Below are 19,358 nucleotides of genomic sequence, written 5' to 3' on the forward strand. Positions count from 1 at the left end.
TATTGTGTCATGGAATGTAAATGCTTTCATTGCCCTTCTCATAAAATCCCAGCTTTCTATGTTGAATGCTTTTTCTATATCAAGACCCACCAACAACAGTAGTAATTTCATACATTTTGCTTCCCTCTGAATCATCATTACTCTAGTAATACTGTAAAATATTTGCCTCCCCGCCACAAAACCACATTGATCCATATCTATTAATTTTAGCAATATATTTGTCATTCTTTTAGCTGGTTTATGTATAAACAGTTTATAAACATGGTTTAAAATTGAAATGAGTCTATATGGAAACAGAACTCTAGCCTCAAAACTGGTAAAACAGTCAGACTCTCGGGCTACTTCAGGTCCAGTTAACTATAGGCAAAATACCCTACAACATCATCGCTAGCTACAGTTCCCCCACCATAAACCAGGAGAAGCACACCACCTACCTGGACTTGCTAGAGTCAGTCAGTATACAGCCAAACACCTTGGTCATGGGAGATTTCAACTATCCTTCCATCGATCGGGCAATTTACATGAGCAGAAATATGATTGCTCTGAAGTTCCTGGATTTTGTTAATTCAAATGCCCTGGTTTGGTCTGCACCCCCACAATGGCCTCAAATGTCCTAAACCTAGTGCTCACCAGCATGGGGGGGTCTCTGCACTACCCCTGTGTGTTGCCCTCCCTGGTAAGGTCAGGCCATAAATCAGTCTCATTTGAAGTAAAGCTCAGACCTGACATCTACGCATGAGCAAAAAAACTGAAACATTTCTCCAAAGCAAACTATAGCCTACTAAGCAATAGCATAAAAAGTTTCAAAGCCTCTGCTGGCACAGCCAACTGTGACTCCTATGCAAAGGAGAACAGAAATGCCCCTTATAGCCACTAAAATAAACGTATTGACTCAGCAGTACCAGACAGGACTAAAACAAGGTCCTCCTGAAAAAACAAAGTTACATAAAAAAAGAAAGAAATTGATATCTAGGAACAAGAGGGAACTTACTCAACAGGGGAAGAATACCTTCCACAGATTGAACAAGCAAATTAGATGTCTTGTAAAGTCCTCCAAGGTTACGAGATTAAATTGCATCCCTAAGTAAAGACATCCGTAAGGCATTCTTTAGCTACATCTGAAACATAAAAGGGAATGAACAACTGTGTGCCAAACTTATATTAGAACCTGAGGAAATTGCAAACCTGCTAGCTGACAGATTTGGCAATAACTTCACCCCCCACCTCCATCCCCACCAACCATAACCCAAAGCATTCCTGACACCAGTCTTCTGCTGAGTATTTCCAAATATTGGTCATACAAGCGCTCTCCAAGGCCAAAAAAACAGCCTCTACGGGACCAGATAACATCCAAGGTTGCTTTCTAAACAATCTAAAGCAAGACCTAGTGGAGCCACTTGGTACTCTCCTTAACCATAGTTTGAGCACTGGCTTTGTTCCAGCAGAGTGGAGAACAGCAACATTAATCCCCCTGCACAAAGGGGGTCCATCAACCAACCCAGCAAACTACTGACCCATAAGTCTAACCAGCCTTTTCTGCAAGGCCATGGAAAGAGTCATCATGGCCCTTATCAACAAGGACACAAGTGACCTTCAAATTCTTGACCCAATCCAGTTTGGTATTGTCATGGTTAGATCTGGCTTATTAAACCTGGTAGACTTCTTTGAGAATGTCACCAAAGCCCTGGATGAGGGCAAAACAGTACTTACCACCCGTCTTGATTTAGCCAAGGCTTTTGACACAATCCTCCACTCAGGGATCATTCAGAAACTCTCCTAGCTGGGAATTAACCCATACATCACTAGATGGGTAGCCGATTTGCTCACTGACAGAACTCACACTTTCAAAGTTGGGGAGTCACCTCTACCAGTAGACCAGATACCAGTGGGGTACCATAAGGATCTGTTCTGGACCCTCTACTGTTTGGAATCTATTTCTCTGAGTTCCAGGTGAAAGTAGCTGGCCTGTGGCTTCCCAGGTTTGCACATGACTGCAAACTGGGTGCAATCATTGAGTCCCCCAATGATGTAAACATATTACAGAAAGGGCTGACACAAACAAATAATTGGTGCCAAAGTCACAGACTAAAACTAAACGCAAAAAATGCCTCATTATTCTCTTTGGCAAAGAAGTAGCCCCTGCTAATTATGATATAGATAGCACCCCTCTAAGACTGAACCAAGTGGTGCAAGACTTGGGAAAACAAGTTGATAGCAATATAAACTTCAATCACCATGTGTCCATAGTGGTAAAGGAACCTTCTACATTGCTCATCTCATAAATAAGGGCATTGCATCCAAGACTAATGAGGTTCTAACTCCACTGTACTTGACCCTTATCAGACCATTAATTGAGTACAATGGTCCCTTCGGTATACATCTCATCAGGCACCTGCAACAACTGGAGAGACCACAGAGGTTTCTAACCAAGAGAATCCATGGCCTTCAAAATGTAGACTGAAAGTCCTGTCACCGTATTCTGTATCATGCAGGCTGCTGAGACATGACTGTGTCTGACCTATAGAACAGTCTCTGACTCTGCCCTACTGGAAATGTTGTACATCCGCGAATCAAATGGGGAAAGAGTCACTGACTCCAGGGATCTCAACCTAGCCTGTGACATTAACAAAACATGTTGGAGAGACAGATATATCTCCCAGAGATTGCTACTCCTCTGGAATAAACTCAGACCTCCTTAATGACCCTATCTAAATGCAAACTTGACAATTGGATGGGTGACCATAAATTCACCCAGGGGGTTGGCACCTATGTCCCTCATGGACAGGGGTAGTCAATGTTGATCATGGAATTGCTCTGCCAGCAATGACTAACTATCATCAGTTAGTGTACACAGCTTTTTACATGGCTAGACTTGTAAAGGCCATAGGGCCATTAGCCTAGTAACCTGCTATGAACCTATGAACCTATGTCCTCCTTGAGTTCATGTGGGTTTTCTTTTAAGTGCTCCAATTTGCTCCTACATTCTAAAGACAGGCAATATGAGGATTGGGCACTCTAAATTGGCCATGTGTGAGTTTGCGTGTGTGGTAAAGAAGAAACGCAGCAGGGCTAGACACCTGAGGGTGTGAACATTTGCTCTAGATGATAGTCATTGTTAATTTGTCACCTTGATCCCATGAGCAAAAATGGGATTGTGGAAGGATCACTGTTGGATGCATGGATGGATGGATGTCTTGTCTGTGTGAATTTGTTTGATTTTTGGCTTGTATATTTATAATATATATGTATATGTATGTATATATACATACATACATGTATGTATGTATATATACATACATACATATGTGTGTGTGTGTGTGTGCATATAACATACATGTTTTAAGCTTGTGGGGTGTGGCTTTTTTGGCCTGTATGTATCAATAAAGACTTAAAAAGTAAAAAGTCATGGGCATTCAGAAGCCATGTAGCTGAACACTGGTATGCCATTAAGGGGTTCATTTCCACGAACCACAAGTGGTTTAAGATGTTACACAGTGAAGACTTCAACTTGGTTGGGTCTTTCTTGCAACTTTTACTGAATGGTTTGTCTGTGCATATGTCTATAGGTATAAGTATGAATATATTGCAATTGGTTATGCACAAACATTGTCATGGCACATTTAAACAAAAATAGTAATTGAACTTACCTTTCACTGAAATGCTATTCCTCCAGATTTCAAAAGCTGTCTAAAAAGAACACTTTCCTTTTCCTTGCAATGCTTTTTTGTGTGATAACTCAAAACCTAACCCTACCCACGTCACTAACCAGTGCCTTCACATTAGAGAGCTGCATCCCTTTTCCCTAACAGTAACAGCAAAAAAGGAACACACACACACACCCATACACACACACACACACACACACACACACACACACACACACACACACACACACACACACACACACACACTCTTCCATCTTACAAATACGCAAGCATACCCACACCTGTCCCTTTCCTAGGTGTTTTTATAGCCGTAATTCACAAACACTCACACATACACAAACACACATAACACCAATGATGAAACATTTGCAACAAATGAAAGTTTTGACATTATTACCCACTAAAACATGCATCATATTCAACACTGGATGCTTTGGTTCTTCAGGCACTTGAACAAATGTGCATTTGATGAATTCTATCACCAGAAAATCTTGTGTGTATGTGGGGGGGGGGGGTGGTAATTGCTATATTCAGCTCTTTGTGATTGAGGCTTTAGTATGTTTACCTTGTGTAATCACAAATCACATATGAAACACAATAATATTTTGCCAAATAATTGCATACAAGAAGAAATAAAATAAAGTAAGAAATGTCAAAATAAGGTCAAGTTTGTTACTTCTACTCTGTGACAACAATGCATGACATTTGTATCTAATGCCAGAGTACTTGCATATAATTTTTTTATTCCTTCTAGATTAATATTTGTAGATAAAGCTCTCTTTAAATAATTGTTTTGTTTGCAGCTTGCAACTGTCACAGAAAAACCAAGGACTGCTATTATGATGACGACATTGCAAAAAGAAACTGGAGTCTGAATATCCATGGAGTATACAGTGGAGGTGGAGTATGCACTAACTGTGCTAATAATACTGCTGGCATCAACTGTGAGACCTGTAAAGATGGTTTCTTCAGACCACAAGGGGTATTACACATTTTAATAACATTTGCTGTCACAGGGCTTTTGTGTTTATTAAGAATCTTTACCATAGAGATTTCTATGTAGATATGTGTTCTGCAGAACCTGTCATTTTGCTTTATTCTTCCTTATCAGTTTCCATTTTACAGAGAAATGTGAAAATTATTGAGAAACAAATATTTTTTCTGAGTCATCGTGAAGTAATTGAGATTCTAATTTGGAAATAAAAAAATATTTGCTTTTGCTCTCAGCAAAAGTATCATTTGTATAGAACATGAAAAAGAAGGCATATACAAAGCAAGTGTGCCTCTCAGAAAGGCATAATATAAATGGAAGAGAAAATGGTGGAATATATAATCAAGTTTGTTATAAGTGAGTATGTAGTGCTTTGTGTCTGTCCATACAAGTTTGTAGAGGTAGTGGTGTCTTTGGCTCTGACCTATATATATTTTTTTCAGCTCTACTTTCTGTGATACTTTACAAGCATCATGATTGCAGATTATGGGCGGGAATGCAATAGATTGTGGGAAGCCTTGGAGAGGATCTATATTATGATTCAGCACTACCCCTACCCTTTAGATTCATTCCATCCCCCTAAATAATGCTGGGCAGGATGGGATACTATGTCAGACTAGCACTGGAACCTATGTGATGCATCTTCACTGCATATAAGGCATGATACTTCATGTTTTAATAATGGGATTCAGAAAATTTTGAAAGTAATGAATTACGTTATTTATATATGGTATAGTGTAACTATGGTTGATCCTGATGCATAGTATGAGGATGATAGGTGCTGCAGTGATGCTTTTATATCAGCATTAGTACTAAAAGCATTACAAGAGAAATACTGTAATGGTTGCATATCTATGGCTGGACTATCACAAGTGGCATGATGTGTATGTCACCAAGTGTGCCTCATAAACACTGCATTGGTATGTTTCTTTTAATGTCAACCACTAAATATGAGGGCTGATATATGTAGTAAATCGCTGCATACCTGGGCCAGTATTGCCTAAGACATCAGAAAGCATTGCTGCCATTGCAGGATGCTCATTCAGTATGCCAGCAGTGGTGCTACAGATGTATAGTCATTTCTCTCATGTAATGGCTGCAGTTGTACTGCTGACATACAGAATTATCTATGATTAATGCTACAATAGCCCTCTTGATTTAGGGGTAATGCCATTCCATTTCAAGTATACACTGGCATGCTCCAGCTGTATATCCATCCAGTCATCTAGCCCATTTTTGCTGATGGGGTCAAGCTGTCACTTCAAAAGTGACAATCTCCTAGAAGCAATGTTCAAACAGCTTGGTGACTAACCCTGCCACAGATACTGCAGTATATTAAAAAGCAGTTTTATTTCTGTAACGTGTAGGCCACAAAAGCCTTCAAGGAGTAAATCCTTCACAAACACACACCTGCCTTAAATACAGACTCCAATAAAACAATTAAATACCTAATTAAACATTTCAATAAAGTCGTTAAATAAAGTTAAGTAGCTGAGCATTTTAATAAGGTAATAAAGTGCATGAAGATAGGCTGCAGGTTTAGTAGGCACTGTGCTAGAGAAGATAAGTGTTTCACAATATGATAGTGTGGATATAAAAAATCAATTACTTTTTAAAGAGTCTATATATATTCTAAAGTATGAAACTTTAGCCCCTAAGAGGATAAATATGGAGTGTAACTGGAGATTTTTTACTTAATGACTTTATTGAAATGTTTAATTAGGTAGTTAACTGTTTTATTGGTGTGTGTATTTAAGGTGTGTATGTGTTTGTGAAGGATTTACTCCTTGAAGGCTTTTGTGGCTGAGACGTTAGAGAAATAAAACTGCTTTTTTGGTTACTGGCTGGTTGATTTGCATTGTTTCCTCTTTACTTGTGGTTCTGCATTGTTGCTGTTTGTGAGATTTATGGCCAGTGATCCTAATGTCAACCTGCCACAGATTTTTTGTGATTCTACCCTGGACAATTGTCAACGGTCCTTGGATGTTTTTTTTGTTCACTCGGTTGAGCAGCTTAACCACCATACTGGTGGGGATGTTACTACTGATAGAGAAGTGGCTCCCAGATTTTGGGACAAATGGGAAGAAGATCATAACAAATGTTGTAGTAACCCATTTGCAGCTGTGGGTTATAAATTCACTTCCTCTCTCTCATCGGAGAACAAGGTATTGTTTGATTAGTTGGAAAAACTACTGTGGAGGGAGACTGATGTATTTTTAAATATCCAGAGCTTACAAAAGTACATTGAGTTGGACATTATGGTCAGAGGCTTGAGGACATATAAAGATCTGTCATTACCTTTTGATTTTCAGAATGAAACAGATAAACAAATTCATCAGCAGTGGGTATCAGCAGTCCACAAATGTACTGTAGAGTGCATTATACTATATTGCTTGAAAGGGACAGGGTGAAACAACGAGAACTTAGGGATCAAATTATGTTCACTTGCTCTATTTGAATAACAAACTTAAGTATGGAATATTTGGAGAAGTAAATGACTGATATCAATGTAAAACTGAAATCTTATAAAGGGGAGATTGTGGAGAGAAAGAAAGATAAATTCCTCAGGGATCTCCATGATTACAAAAGTGGTAAAGCCGAACCAATCACAAACAGCTTCGTAATCATGTGAGGTTTGAAGAAGGTGAAGGAAACAGCAGTCGGTGTGCTAATTCTTTTCTTTCCATGTCAGAAGGGTTTAACTCATCTTGGGATGATGAGAATGAAGAAAAAAATGGATTTCTACCCCTTCCCTGTCCAACAGGAGGAACAGTTTCAAGTGACATTTCAGAGTGATTCCCACACTTCATGAGAAGTATTTCAGGGGAATAAACACCAAAGGGATCCCAATAGTATGCAATCAAGGGACTATCAACAACAGTACTAGAAAAGAGGTAAATGGTAGTTTACCACCTCTTTCTGTATGTGATTCATATACTGTAAATTTGTCCCAATGTGTTTTAAATGATTGCGAACTTGACGTTCTTAACTGCGGTTTAAAATTAATACCTATGGTTACCGTTATACCGAGACTTCATGAAATCAAATGTGATATTTGATTGCGAACTTGACGTTCTTAACTGCGGTTTAAAATTAATACCTATGGTTACCGTTATACCGAGACTTCATGAAATCAAATGTGATATTTTTACATTTGTAAGAAAACTACATTTAAATTTTTTTTTAATAGTAATGTTCATGTTAATGAGAATGTTACTGAATGTAATGCAGCTTGAATAAATCTAATGATGAAAGTTTTTATTCGTGTCATTCTGAGGAAGAATTAAATGCTTATATTTCTTTGGATACAAGTCATATAGAATACAAAAGTACTTTTGTGCCACCGTTTTTGCATGAGAGGGTTCAGCATTTCTACACCATGTTAAATTTTGCTGTGGGAAAGGTGTTTTATGAGTTTAATAAACATACAGCTATAAGTTACAACTTGACTAAAAATGAATGGAACATGTTAATGTTACTTAGTGCTAGAAATGATTTCATATTTAAACCTGCAGACAAGGGCAATAAATTGATTATAGACTATGTACAATATTTAAATATGTGTAACGAACATTTGAAAGATAACAGTGTTTGTGAGAGAGTAGAATCTTGCATTTATGTAACAGCTATATAATAATACAAATATTTGATGATGAAAGGGTTGAGTTATTTTACATCTGAAGATTTAAAAAGAAGATTCAATGTAGAGGGCTGTAGAATGGCCCACTTTTACTGCCTACCTAAAATGCATAGAATTTGGTCAATCCCCCAGGTCATCCTATAGTTTCAGGAAAGGAATACTTTTTATGTAAAATAGTACAGTTTTTACATTGGTATTTATCACCTAAAGTACAAACATTACCATCATACATAAAAGATGCTTGATTTTTTAGGAAACCTTAATGATGTACGATGGAATGAAAATATGTACTGAGTAACTATAGATATTAAGAGCCTGTACACCAGAATTTAGCATCAATTCAGGGTGGAGGCTATAAGGTTTTATTTCTAGGTCAGAGTCCAGTGACTGAATACATCATTGAATTGATAGAATTTTGTCTCAAAAATATATTTTTTTAATTTGATGGAACTTTCTATAGACAGAAACAGGGAACAACGATGGGGGCATCTTTTGCCCCCTTGTATGCAAATTTAAGCATGGGCCTTTTTGAGGTTGAATATGTGTATAGGACAAAATTATTTCAAAATATTGTGATAAAGTATTTCAGGTTTATTGACTACCCTATTCTTTTATGTGAAGGGGGAAAGATGAGGTTGGTAGATTTATGATGGAGCTACATCAGAATAGGCTCGGTTTAGAATTTGATAGGTTGAAGTTGGGCAAAATAGTTTCCTATTTAGATGTGCTAGTAGATATCAGTGGAGGAAAAAATATTAGAACATCAGTATATAGAAAAATTGAAAGTGGAATACAGTATGTAAGAGCACAAAGTCGTCATCCACCTCACACCATTCAAGCTATACCTTATGGAGAATTTGTACGTTTGTATAGATTGTGCAATAATGATCAAGATTATACATTGGAAATGAAAAAAATAACTATATGTATATTTAAGAATAGGGGTTTTAGTAATGATTTATTGGAAAAGTGTTGGAATAAGTTTGTAAAGGAATATGGGAGTAGAGAGTTGTTTAGTGGAGAAAGGTGTAGTCAATATGATAAATTTAAGGGTATTTGTAAAAAGAAAGATATTTATTTTGTAACAGCATATAGTTGTTATAGTCCAATTTTAATAGATTTGTTGAAATTTTACTGTGGATATTTGTTGTCTCTAAAAACCTTTTTACAATGGATATGTGATATGCCCATTGTTTCTTATAAAAAAGGAAAGAATATTAAGGATTTTATACTGAAAACCAAATTTGTGACTACCTGTGAAAATATTACAAGAGCTTTAATAGAATATAGAACCACACCTTGTGGTAGATGTAAAGCTTGTGAATATATAACTAAAGTTTTAGGAAAATTAATGCGCTTAGTTTCCATGTTAAAGGTTGCTATGGTTGCGACACTGAGGGCATTATTTATGCCCTTAGATGTGCTTGCAACAAATTTTATGTGGGTGAAAAAAAAGACCCTTTAAAGTGAGGTTAATAAAACATATAAGAGACATTGTTAGAAATAAAAAGGAAAGCTCGATAGCTGAGCATTTTAAAAAGATACATGAAGGGAGGGCTGCAGGTTTAGTAAGCACTGTGCGAGAGAAGGTAAGTGTTTCGCAATATGATATTGTGGATATAAAAAATTAATTACTTTTTAAAGAATCTGTATATGTTCTAAAGTATGATACTTTAGCCCCTAAGGGGTTAAATATGGAGTGTAACTTGAGATTTTTTATGTAATGACTTTATTGAAATGTTTAATTAGGTAGTTGGTTGTTTTATTAGTGTTTGTATTTAAGGCAGGTGTGTTTGTGAAGGATTTACTCCTTGAAGGCTTTTGTGGCCGAGACGTTAGAGAAATAAAACTGCTTTTTTGGTTACTGGCTGGTTGTTTTGCATCTTTTTCTTTTTCCTTGTGGTTCTGCATTACTGCAGTATATTAACTCTAAATTTGGGGTGGAGAGGAAACGCCTGTTTTGGGAACTAGGCTTCAACCTCAATGATTCCTTATTAACCAGTTCTGCTTGAGGAATAACAGTTGTATTCTTTTGGAGTTACCTATGATGAAACAGAAAAAAATCAGGGTAGGTTAATACCAAAAACATAACCTCTTTTGGAATCTGGGTCTACATTAAGCCTTTTTAAAAAGAAATGAAAACACATACAAAGAAAGCAGTGGTGCTCAGAAATTATAGTAATGTTCAAGGGCAGTGCATGTGAAAAAAAAAGGAGTCCTCAGATGTTAAAGTTAGGTAAATCATTTATTGTATATAATTTTTATTCTCTGTGCCACCTAAGTATCTTGCCATTGCTGAAGCTATCCCCATTCATTCACTCACCCACTCACTGGTGTGAGAGCCACCCATGATATGGCTGTCATTCGGAAGTCATGAGGGGGTCAGCTGCAAATTTGCAGGCCTGCTGCACCTTCTGATGAGGGTATGTGCATTTCTGCACATACCACGTGAAGACTACCTTGCAGACATGCATTGACAAAATGAAGTATGTGTCCTAGACCAATATACTCCATACCATATACCTATCTCTCTCACGTTCTCACTTTTTCCAGTAGCTACCTCACTGCAATTGGCTGAACCATCTCCCTCTCTCATGATTTGTCATCTGGCATTGGCCACATACTCTGAATCTCCCTCATTTGCTCCCACAGGATCTGAATCACTAGTCCATCTCAGTATATTTAGTTCTTAATCATGGTTTAACCTCTCTGCAACATGGAGCCAACATTTAGGTGATTTATTTTCTTGAGGTAGCAGTGATGCATTTAAAAAAAAATTGTTATGAGAAAGTTGCAGTCTAACCGCACACAGGTATGGGCTCAGTTCTGTGTAATAAGTATCAGTGCTTTAGTCCAGAACTTAATCTATGTTGCCCTCAAAATGGAGGTAAAAACATAATTCAGAATCTATATTCTACTTATAACATATTATGAACAAATACTAGGTTTAAGAAAACTATTTACCATCTAGGAGAAATGAAAAGTCTAGTTTTGAGAACCCCCCTTGGTAAGATTAGGTTATTATATTTTTCCATAGTCAGAATTCAGTATCTTTTTTAATAAGGTTCCCATGCTCATGGACAGAAGTGTCCCTTTATTGATACATCCTTTGATTTAGTGTATTGACTACCTAAGCATGCTTATCCCTCAAGTCTTTTCTTTCTGTTTTGATACTCAGACTGTTCAGACATTGATTCTAGCTACTGTCCACAAAGTTCCTGCATTTATATGACCTTTGTATTTAGCAGGTGAATTATGAAAGCTATGTTCTACCTCTCAATAGTTAGTTTTAAAACAGATGAATACAGTTTCTTTCTGGACTACCAGGAGGAGCCCTATGGTTGTGCTGGCAGGTGAGATGTTATCCCATAGCATTGACTTAGAGTGGAGGACTGCTGGATGCTCTGTCCTCCTAAATGTATTTCATTCTGGAGCTCCTGTGGTCTTCCTAGATTTTCAGTGCCAATGATGATCGATAAGATATGGAGAATCAATTCTTTACAAGTCTCCCATTTTGGCCAGACACTCGAAGCTAGTGAAAGCTATATCCCTAGATCTTGCCTTTAGAGAAACATCCAGGGTATTCCACTGTCTTTCCAGCATCCATCCAGCCTGGGCCTGAGTCTGCCTGAACTGATTGTAGAGGGAGCCCATGGAGTCATCTGGTTGTGGATTACAGAATACTATGGATGAAAAATCATTTTATTTTTTATTTATTTTATTTTACATTTGTTTACTGGGAAAGTCCAACTGGGCACAGGTCCATTTTCAGCAGAGGCCCGAGGAGAAAAGCTCCACAACACAATAACATAATATAGTACATGAGAGAAAAAAATAGAGTGTGCATATAGCACTGATACACATTATGTTAGAGATTAACAATTCTTAACAGTTAATAATTCTTTGTTTATGTATTTTTTTCTGTTTTTTTTTTACAGTTTTAAGTTTTGTCAGGTAAATATCAACAGGTTTATAAACATTCTGGGGAAAACTGTTTATACTTAGCTGTACCTTGAAACATCATACACTTGGTATGGATTAGTCTGGTGAATGGCATGAGCATAGCCAATTACTTAATAGTGGGTTTTCAGGAGCTTTTTGAAAAGAATAAAGGAGGTGGTAGAAATTATTTGGCTTGGTAGTAAGTTCCAGGTTTTGGCAATGATGCTGGCAAAGAGGGATTTATCAGCATAATTTTTATGTTGGATGACAGTTATGAGGTTCTGCTTGCTAGATCTTAAGATTCTAGTGGGAATGTGGGGTTGGATTAGATGCTGAAGTGCTGGGGTTATCTCAGGAAGGTAGTAGAGCTTGTGTGCTACAGAGAGTTGATTGAATAGAAGTATATGGGACAACTCAAGCCAGTTGAGCTGCTTAAGGGATAGACAGTGGCGTGACCTGTATGAGGCTTCAGTAGCAAACTTGGCTATCTTGTTGTAGCAAGATTCCATTTTATTTAGATCAGTTTGGTGAAGATTGGTTAAGATGGGAGAGGTGGAGAGGAGGGTGGATAGAAGATTGAGTCCTTGCAATGGTTGATTTGGTGTGTTTGGTCATATACTGTTTGTTCCTGTAGAGGAGTCAAAGTTTTTTATTAACTTTCTTGATAGTTTGTGCTATGTGAATGTTGAATTTCATGGTATTGTCTATTTCTACACCTAACAGTTTAGTGTGCGTGGTTGGACTGATTTGAATGTTTTCCTTGGAGGTGATGGTGAGGTAATTATTTAGGGGAGGAGATCTGCCCGGGCTGAAAATAATTAGTTTGGTCTTTTTGGGATTTAGAAGAAGTTTGATGTTAGTGAACCAGGTTTTGGCTAGGGTGAAGTTATTTTGGGTTAGGGTTTGCAGTTCACTTAGGGTGGGGGGCAGCACATATAAGGGTGGTGTCATCTGCATATCGTACTACTGAGGTAGTGGGTGAGGATGAAGAGATCTGGTTAGTAAATAGAGAGAACAGCAAAGGGCCAAGGATGGATCCTTGAGGGACTCCTATGGTTACTAGTAATAGGGGGGACAATTGGTCATGCCATAGGACTGCCTGCTGCGACCAAATAAATAGCTATCTTTTGAACCATGATATAGAGGAGGGACTTATATTTATGATAAATAGTGTTTCAAAAAGCATAGTGTGGTTTACCATGTCAAAGGCTTTTTATAAGTCTCAGAATATGACGGAAATGAATAGACCCTTGTTTCTATGGTGATTAACTATGTTGATGAACGATAGTAGTGCTGTGGTGGTGCTATGAAAAGGTCTCAAGGCATGCTGGGATGTGGACAGTAGGTTGTTATTTTGGAGGTACTGCATTAGTTGACTATGAACAACTCATTCTAATATTTTGGATAAAGGTGATAGGCTTGCTATTGGGCGATAGTTGGTGAGCTCTAAGGAATTACCTCCTTTGTGCAGTGGAATAATATGTGATGTTTTCCATGAGGTGGGAACTTTGCATTCTGATAGAGATCTACTTATGAGAATAGAGACATAATAGGCTATAGTTTCAGCTGATATCTGAAGGAAGTCGGCAGGTAGGTTATCAGCTGCTAGAGTGGTTGGTTTAAGTTTCCTATGGAGTTTAGAAATTGTCTTGGTGGACACGGAGTGAAGGTGAAAACTGGGGGTATTGTTTTGTATTTTGGGGTGGATTGTGGTAGTTGTTGGTGTGGGGCTTAAAAGTACTATTTTGGGCACTGGCAATGGTCTGGACTGTTTTGGTAAAGAATTTGTTAAATTGAGTGGGAATGTTTTCTTGGTTATTTGGTAGCACAGGGGTTGAAGTAGTGGACTTTCCTGGGTACAGTACATCATTTAATTGTAGCCCAGAATTTTTGGGGGTTGTGAGCATATTTTTCTTGCATGTTTTTTTCTTTTGTGACTTGATCCAGCCCTGCAGCATAAAGGCATAAAGCCCTGTCTATGGTCCAGTTGACCCAAGTTTGACCATAAATTTGAAGCTTTGTCAGAGCTGGCAGGGAGGATGGATGTGCCTATCTTGGGTGTGGGAGGTGGAGGTGGAACCCTACCATAGGTTGAAGCAACTCTTTGGAAGAAAGGGAGCTTACAAACTGCTGACATTCATGAGGGCCACCAACTCATTGATTGGCAGTAGTTTGTCAATGTGTAAGTGCAGGATTGCATGCATTTGTGATAGGAAAGGAGTTATGGGCTCCTTCATTGATGCAATTCTTATATTCCTTCACCCAGAGGTAGGGAGACCTGAGGTTAATTAGTAAAAAAATATATGTATTCATTGATGGGATACTAGTGAAGACAAAAATCCTCATGGATGCCTGAATTATGGCTTCCCGAGATGGATGTCACCCTGGTGGATCTGTCAGTGATTTCAACCATAAACTAAAACTGATTACATTTCTACAAAGAGTGACTCTCTTCCATTTTCTACATTTAGTCTCGTATTCCTCCTTCTTCCTACTTTTCCCTCTCAGCTTCCAATGTCATACCAACACTTACTTATTAATACCATCTCCCACCTTTTTTCTCCCCTAGCTTTATTTTTCCTTTCTTTCAGCAGGTCCCAAAAGTTTATCAAAGTTAGCTATTGTAAATCTTTTCCTTACTTTGATATTCATTCTAGTTAAATTTATGTAGTGTAAGAATTCTGTAGAGTTGACTCCATGTAAATCATATTTTTGATGTCGTATATATGTATTTCCTCTAATTGCCTTGTGCCACTACATTATTAGTACTGTCGACTCTATGTATGTTAGTGTTTTTTTCTTACTGTTTACCACATGTATTCCTTAAATTGTCTTTTGTAATTGTACTACATTGAATTTTTGGAGCATTGTATTTGTAGAGCTTTTCTTCCTGGGCCTCTGCTGAAAACATGCCAGCCTATGCCCAGTCAGACACTCTCAGTAAACAAATGGAAATAAAAGAAAGAAAGAAACCATGACAGAATGGATTGATTGTAGTCTGTCTGAAGGATGACTGATGGCTGGCAGGTGTGAGACCAAAAAGATGAAGGATAAAATAGTGGAACAAATATCCTGAGACTATCCCATGAGCCCATCTGCTCTGTTTGGACATGAGAAGTCAGTGAGTTAACCTACCTCATAATCTATTACTCAGGCTTGCGAGATCTAATGTTTGCTTGACTCCTCTTGTGCTAGAGTAGTGAGTGGCAGAGTTCACATGTTAGCATGTTGGCTGAGTGCACTACACACACTCTACATGGGGTCCTCATCACTTTGACACCCCACCCATGCTAATCACATACTCATGATCAAGTTTATGAGATTCTTTTTATGAGAAGACTTTTGGCTTTCTCAGCTGGTATCCTGTGGAAGATGGAAGGGGAGATATTTACCCTAGATGTTTATGAAGTTCAGTAGTCCACACTTTTCCTCAGCTTGTTTTGGAATGCTATTTCCTGAAGGAACTGTAGACTATGTATTGTGATACAAAAAGTAAAAATTCATGGTGGAGATAAATAACAGGGAGGGCAGTCTGATAGGAAAACTAGTATTACAACAGAAAAACTGAATATCTGCTTACCCAAGAAAATGAGAGTAACAACTGAAAAGAGGAACAATATACAAAATGTAAGCATTAGATGATTGGAGAACAGCAAAAATCAGCCTTCATTTATCACTGAACCAAAAGAGTTATATCAAACAAGCAACCCTCATCCAAAACAGAGTACTTAAATATGTAATCCATATGTTAGCAAGTCTAACTATAGCTTTTAAACTACTTTGCATGCATCCAGCTTCATTTAACCATCTTGCATATCATACAAATAATGCCAAATTAGCATTGTGTAGGCTGTTTCATACATCTCTGTGAGCTTTATGAGGAATCCATGTTTGGGGCTCGATTGACATTTCTCCAGCAAATCAGATTGAGTTTGTACAGTGTTTCTACTGCTTCTCAAGGTGTGGATGTATCCATTGTATAGCCCATGAGCCTGTGGAAGTGTGCATGATTTTTCTGCATATTTGAAATGGGGAACTGTAGAAGTCTTCATTTGGAATTGCTCATGTCAGAAAAATGCTTGCAATCTCATGGTAGGACCTTACTCTGAATGTAAATTGCTCTGGAATTTGTCTAAAAATACCCACCATATCACTAAGCTGTTCTTATCTCTAACTTTGACTTAAAAAGTTTTCAGTGCTCCTTCTAAACATGGAATTTATTTTTGTGAGAAAAAACTGACCGGTTGCAGTCAGTAAGAACTGATAATCACCAGTAAGTACTAATGTTTATTACAGTCACATACTTTTTCAGCTTTTGAAAATACTTATTAATTCACACACACACACACACACACACACACACACACACACACACACACACACACACACACACACACACACACACAATGTATATGTATGTACAGATACATTGTGCGTGCGTGTGTGTGTGTGTGTGTGTGTGTGTGTGTGTGTGTGTGTGTGTGTGTGAATTAATAAGTATTTATCTCTATATACAGTGGATATAAAAAGTTTACACACCCCTGTGAAAATGCCAGGTTTTTGTGATATAAAAAATGAGACCACAATAAATCATTTCAAAACTTTTCCCACCTTTATTGTGACCTATAACCTGAACAATTCAATTGAAAAACAAAGAAATCTGTTAGGGGACAAATATAAAACATAAAAAAACATACAATATACTGGTTGCATACATGTGCACACCCTTAAGCTAATACTTTGTTGTGTGTGCACACCCTTAAACCAATACTTTGTTGAAGCACCTTTTGATTTAAGTAGAGTAAATCAGACTTTGCCCTGGTTAAGTTAAGGGAATCTTCCTTTAATATTTACAGGAAGCTCACATATTAGAACACCTTGTTGTATTAATCAAGTCACCATCCTATCCATCAGAAAGAAATCCTTGGTAAAAGGACAGTGTGTCCAGTTGGCAAGGATGGTTTCAGAAACAGATGAATTTCTGACACAATGTGGGGTTTTGAAAGAAATGTTCATAAAAAGAGGGTACCCAGAGAACTTTTTAAGTGATATTTTCAATGAAGTGGTACAAAAACGATTTAAGGGAGTTTTCACCCTACTGATGGATATAGGGTTGAATAACCTGTCCCAAGGTATGAATAAGGAATTTATGAACCACTTCAGTAGAGCACTAGTTTTAACTTTCAACAGTGATTTCTACGATATAAGACATATAATTGAGAAAAACTGGGTATTTTTCTTGGTGGACCCCCAACATATTAAAGTTGTGGAGGAGAGACCACAAATAGTGTACCAGAAAGATGTATGTATAAAAAACATAGTGGAAAGGGAAGGGACAACTAATTCAGAGGGCAAGATGATTAATTGTGGGTCCTGTATTCAATGTTAACACATTTTAGAATGTAAATCAGTTAATGCCCATAATTATGGGTATATAAAACTTAAAAAGAAATATAGTTGCAAATCTCAGAGTGTGGTATATATAGCATCTTGACAACAATGTCCTGCATATTGTGTGGGAAAAACTCTCAAACAGTTCCATATTAGAATTTATCAACATGTTTATAGTATTAGAAAGATGGACAAAAACAACGCTCTGGCAAAACGTGATTATTTTTCCACCACATACTTTCAAATTCGTGGTGATTGACCACATAGATTTGGGACAGAGAATGGGGAGTCATAATGAATTTTTGGAGTTCAGGGAACTGCAATGGCAGCTTAAATTAAATGCAGTTGCCTCTCCTGGACTGAATGACCAATGTTCCATTCAGAGTGTGTTAAAACTAAAAGCCAGTTCTGAATATTAGATCATTGCAGTTTCTTATGTGGTAACATACAGCACATTTTAAAAAAATGTTTTTCTTGTTGAATACATTCCTTAATTGGGTTTACCAGAAATCCTCCTAGTCCCCTCACAGACTTCTCTGGCATTGCTGGGGTTGGTCGTGGATTCTGAGGGCATTCTGGGAGCTTTGCCCTCTGTGCTTCCATCTGAGAGGGTTTCTTTTCTAAGCCCTATCCACTTCCTTTCCTCACTCTCCACACTCATCGACTATTTCTGAGGGCAAATCCTCTCAATGGAACATTATTCCCCTTAGGGATTATCATTGAGTACCCTCTCACCCAGGATGGGAAAGACCACCCCACCCAACTGCTGTGTTAGTTAACCGAGCAGTCAATCATTAAGACTTTATCCCAATTCATCATCAGAGGGACTACAACAGGAAACAGTTTTTTGAGCCAATAACACAATATACCTATTGACAGCATACTTGTGTGTGTAAAAATTTGTATCAGTATCCATGTATAGTGTCTAAAACAAGTATTGTCCTTTGCACACAAGTGTTTTCCAAAGGAAGCCCGACAATCTAGGCAGTATCATAATATACTAGCAGTAGTATTTTTCATTCAACTACTTAGCTTCAGCAAGCAAGCAAACAGCAGGAGCATTATAGTCATGTACATATTGAATACAGAGCTATAACGTGATACAGCACAACTGTTGTAACATAAAATAAGTTTGCAAGCCTTGGTATCAGGAAGATTTAATATTTGTCCATAGAGATGTAATCCAAAATATTTGAATTTCTTAGAATACTCTAGACTTGCATGATGTATTAGCTGCCACATTTTACTCTTCAGAGCCGCATCACTAATGTACCACAGTAGCATGTAATATCAGAGACTAATAGCAAACAGCACCAATGTCTGCCAGCACTTGATGAGTCTGAAAGAATGTGCCAGAATCCACAACTCTTATACTGGATGGCAACTCTGTTGGTGAAGAGGGATAATGCCCTTACTGGAACCCAGGTAGATTGGTTTCAGTTAGGAGCACAAGCCGTTGTAAGAGCTGGTGGGGGAAGAAAGGAATGATGAAAGAAATGATGGTGATATATCATGTCTGCACATCCATCTTTAGAGGAAGCATGGGGATAATATGCCAGTGTCATACCTCTGAACCTCCTAGGACAAGGAATCCAGACATTGTAAAATAATTGTGGAGCAAAGGCCCAAAAATAGGGACAGATTGTAAGTATTGCTCTTCTAAACTTATAAAGTTGCTGAAATAACAGGATTTGTGTTAGCATTAATTTTTTTGAAGCATATGAAGTCT

At 37.7% G+C, this 19,358-nt stretch overlaps 1 protein-coding gene across 13 annotated transcripts in view; it reads left to right on the top strand.

The window, feature by feature from the left end:
* Positions 1–19,358, top strand: part of LAMA2 (laminin subunit alpha 2) — a 4,753,606-nt gene that overhangs the window by 1,711,707 nt on the left and 3,022,541 nt on the right. For all 13 annotated transcript variants that reach the window (XM_044064325.1, XM_044064371.1, XM_044064344.1 and 10 more), the window contains exon 8: positions 4,469–4,647. In XM_044064325.1, coding sequence (XP_043920260.1) covers positions 4,469–4,647 — 179 coding nt within the window. The remainder of the gene's footprint in view (positions 1–4,468; positions 4,648–19,358) is intronic.

This window comes from Protopterus annectens, chromosome 1.part0 (assembly GCF_019279795.1).
Source record: "Protopterus annectens isolate FY-2018-M chromosome 1.part0, PAN1.0, whole genome shotgun sequence".
In the NCBI taxonomy this organism is placed as follows: Eukaryota; Metazoa; Chordata; order Ceratodontiformes; family Protopteridae; genus Protopterus; species Protopterus annectens.